The sequence below is a fragment of the Anopheles ziemanni genome, chromosome 2, assembly GCF_943734765.1.
Source record: "Anopheles ziemanni chromosome 2, idAnoZiCoDA_A2_x.2, whole genome shotgun sequence".
Classification (NCBI taxonomy): domain Eukaryota; kingdom Metazoa; phylum Arthropoda; class Insecta; order Diptera; family Culicidae; genus Anopheles; species Anopheles ziemanni.
Window position 1 is genome coordinate 37,013,561 of NC_080705.1, and position 4,428 is coordinate 37,017,988.

Here is a 4,428-nt window from a genome sequence, read left to right on the forward strand (position 1 = left end):
TTGATTGTAAATTGTTCTCATGGATATATATGTTGTCGTCATTAGTCTCGGATCAGAAGGACATGGAATGAAAGACACAGTGAATGCCAATTTTTTTTTAATTTTTTTTTTTTTCATTCCACAATACGCATTTCTCGGGCCAATCGCAAGGTCAATAAATTTTTCAGAATTCGAAAATTGATTTTTATTAGCAATGGTGCACTTCCAGCTCATAGTTCCGAGGTTCGACTGGCGTTAGCTAAACTCCAAACGATCGGAATCGCCTTCCTCTCCGGCGCCCACCGACCGCATGGATCCCCCTTCCGTTTCGCCGGACAACCGTCATCACGTTGGCCTCGCGTTTCGCGGGAACCGCATGCAGTCAGTCTCTCTCTGTAACTCGCCGCTATCACCTCGCGTCGAAGATGAACTCGTGGACCGTCAGCGATAAGCCTGCGCCAACTTCTCCAAGTCCTGAGGAGGAGCTAGCCCAACCGCGGACCCAAACGAAGCTCGTGATCGCCCTCGAACCTCTGCTGGCGGTGCTACTGATCGTGGTGGACCTGGTGAAGGTTGTGGCACTTGGCTTGCCCCGGTTGGCCAGTGAAATCTACTCCATTTTCGTGCCACACGCCAAGAAGGACGTCCGCGGCCAGCTGGTGTTGATCACCGGTGGCGGGAATGGGCTAGGGCGGGCCATCGCGCACCGGCTTGCGGCTCGTGGTGCCCGGTTGGTGCTGGTTGACATCGATCTGGCCGCGGCCGAGCGGGTCTGCGAGGAGCTGAAGGAGCAGCACGGTGTGTCCGCCTGGGCCTACCGGGTCGACGTGTCCCGGTACGAGGACTGTCGGCAGCTGGCGGAGCACATCGAGCGGGACGGGTGCGGCCCGGTGGACATCCTCGTCAACAACGCCGGCCTGATCCTGTTCGGGTTCATCAACGAGTGCTCGGTGGAACGTGCGGCAACCGTGGTGGACGTGAACGTGAAATCGCACATCTGGGTAAATACACCTGATGCCATGCATACAACTACATCCCGTTCTGTGAAGTGAAGCGCGAGCGTAAAACTGTACATTGCATTGTTTGATTAAGACGTCTCTCAAGCTGGCCACGAGGAGGAAGTTGTGGACGAACGGTCAACATCATTACATTACGCTTGTCGAAGGTTTCTCCCATTGGGAATCGGGTGTGTCAGCGTGCGTGTGTGTGTGGTTTTGTGCGTCGGGAAGCGTCCAATCGCGTGAATAAATTTATGCATTTATGCCGCCCTATCCAATCCCAGTTTGGCGTGTTCGATCAGCTGCGTGATGCTGCGCTGGGAGAAAATAAATAGCACCCAAATGCACGCCGTAGGCATGTTCGACAACTCCCATCCAGCGCCGCTCAGCGTGGCATATCTAACGTGATTGCATAATCCAGCGTTAAATGCCTATTTCTTGTTATTTAAATGTTGGAAATGGATACAATTTTAAACCGCGGATCGAAGCCCCAGTTACGAATGCAAATTTTAGACAATGTGGATGCGAACGGTACAAAGAGTGGGTAACGAGTGTCTTTATTCGTTTCTTTAAATCGCATAACTCTTTAAAGAAAGTTTAAATACAATAAACAAGTTTAACGTATTGGTTTTAAATGGCTATACCTACCAATCACCATCATCATAGTGCGTCTGCGGCGTGACGCACAAAATGTGACATAATTCAGCCTAAAGCGAATAAAATTAATAATTTATCAGCGAGATCGAAGCCACGAGCGGAAAAACGGATCTAAGTGAGGAGAAAAACTGGTGGGCAGATTTTCACCGGCAGGGCGGTTTACGTGTGCGAAAATCTATCTGTGTTTCGATCAGTTCGGTTCGGTGTGGACGTCCGTGCGTAGGTCATACTAATGGCTACTATAATTCAAGCAGTAGTGCGTCTTGCCAAAAGATTCGTTATCGTGTCCGTATCCGTTCGTCCCTCGCTGGTGAACATCTCGAACGTCTGTGTGGCGTAAACCAAATCGTCAAATCATCGTAATGTTATTACCATCGCGATCGCGTTTTTCCTTCGAAAAGCGTGCCACTTCATGCTTGGCATGACGACGCACGATGCGATATAATTCAAACGTTAAAGAAGCGGTTTCCGACCTTAGCATGGTCTAGAGCTCGATCACCGTAAGATGGCTATTTAAGCGGGCAATAAATCTCCGAAGATGACTCAGTTGTTCACTTCTCATCGTCAACTCCTCATCAGCCGGAGGATGTGATCTTTGCAATGAAGAAAAATACAATTTGTTCTCTCATATGTAAACGACACAAAAAAAAATCGTTAGAACTAACGACGCAAACAAGAGAGGCCTTGATTTATTTTCTTTTAGCCCAATTTAGTCTGAAGGTTCTATTTTTGTTGATATAATGATGAAGTTTGCATTGGTGTTTTCCTTTTTCTCCAACGAACATATTTCTCTTCCGTGCCTTGCTTCTGTGCTCTTCAGCTTACATCAATCAAATGTAGCATGTAGCATGCTTAAAGACGTGTAGATCGTTCAAACAAGTATTTGTTCTTCTTCCTATTATTAATACTTTACGACCCGGCTGTCATTCTACTACATCGATCAAGTGCTATAGAAATATCTTACAGCGTATTTTTGTTTTGGCTCAAGGACCTCAAAATGACCACAGCCGGTGTCTGGGGTCGGGATTTGAATGCTTTTGTAGCTTGTTAGAAAACCGGTTCACGTTAATTACGCAACTGTTAACCGGCAATCTTGAACCGCCTAAGGCAACAAGGTAAAACTGCCAAAACATCTCCGACGGATTGCGAACTAAAGGAATAAATACGTAAAAAAAACAGCGAGATTAAGCATTTAACTAGCTTAGGAAAGTCAACCCGCTCGAATCAGATAAATATTATAGACAGTGGCCGGTTTAAAGGTGCGCGGACTGATCGATTCTTTGTCTTTAAATCAAACATGAATCGTTTGAGTCTTAAAATAATGCCACAAATTTAGGAGGTATGGCAATCTGGGTCACTTATACTCACAAGGGACCTTTGTGTTGATTTTGCTCCATCCCATGAAAATAAGTGCCCGGAACCAGTCCCTGCAGTACATTGATAATAAAATAAGATATACAACTAATGTGTCTATCGAATAACAGTCGAGAAACATGCCAAAATTATCATTTAATAGGTGTAAACCCCAAATGAAAATACGGTGTTCACTAACTGAATCATATGGTTGCAAGTTAATTTTCATAACTGCAAAATATCAAGCATTGGACTAAAATAATGCGTTGCTTATGATATCTGATATCGATCAATTCCATTTTACATAAGATGAACTTACAGAATAGAAACGATTTTCTATCGTATATCTATCAGGGTATGCCGTACATTTGAAGAAAGTTACTTATGGGTGGAAAAGTGAAGTGTGATGAAGTGAAATTACATAATTTAGCTATATGAAACAGGAATGCTTAACATGTTTTCTAGATGCAAAAATTATTTTCAAACTGGACCTCAAAAATCATTTTTATTTACATGTTCCTCCAGATGACGAAAGTGTTCCTGGACGGTATGATCGAGCGGAAGCGCGGACACATCGTTGGCGTGTCGTCCATGTCCGGCATGTACGCCTTTCCTTGGGGAGGCATCTACTCCGCCACAAAGTTTGCCGTGTGCGGCTTAATGGCTTCTCTGTCGGAGCAGCTTCGCATCCAGGGCCACTCCAAGTACGTGAAGACCACCTGCGTGAATCCTTACTATGTGGCCACCCGGAAGGATGTGGTCGAATTCCTGCAGAAACCACGGTAAGTGCGATCGACGAGGGAGGTGCTAAAACAGTTGCTCTGATTGTTCCTGCTTCCATCTCCTGTACAGCTTCTCTCCACTGACGGTTGACCAGGCGGGACGGGAAATCGTTGCTGGAATACTCAGGGACGACGTTGTCGTTACCGTTCCGAGATTGTTTGGAGTTTTCACCCGTTTTATGCTGTAAGATTCTACGCCACTACGTCGGCGATAAATGGTAAAAAAGTGCATTACATTATCATTGTTTGTCGTTTCAGACTTTTCCCAGTGTCAGTTCAGGAGCTCGTTCGGGATTATCTTATACGAGAATATGAGCTGAATAATAACTTGCACACGTGATTCGATAAGCTGTGTGTACTTACAAATAGCCATGAGCCATGATGGATTGATTCATCATAAGATAGAATTCTTTGGTAGCCAGTAAATATTCTTCGATACTTCGACCTCAAAATAAACCTAAAATGCTATACTGAGAGAAATAGACCATAAGGAAGTATCGTTTCATGTTACTATAAAATGTATTATTATTAGAATAAAATAGTAAAACTGTTGACAACGAATAAGAACCTAAAATAACTCCACTTGAAGATCTTCCTTTCAAAATATTAAGTAACGATTATCTCCGTTCGATCACACGATTCCATTTCTTTGCGGCGAC

At 44.7% G+C, this 4,428-nt stretch overlaps 1 protein-coding gene across 1 annotated transcript; it reads left to right on the forward strand.

The window, feature by feature from the left end:
- The first annotated feature begins 404 nt into the window (after positions 1-404).
- LOC131293513 (17-beta-hydroxysteroid dehydrogenase 13-like) lies at positions 405-4,109 on the forward strand. Its single transcript, XM_058321589.1, has 4 exons — positions 405-980; positions 3,513-3,769; positions 3,840-3,953; positions 4,028-4,109. Exons 1-4 carry the CDS (start codon positions 405-407, stop codon positions 4,107-4,109), a joined length of 1,029 nt encoding a protein of 342 aa, XP_058177572.1.
- The last annotated feature ends 319 nt before the right edge of the window (positions 4,110-4,428 follow it).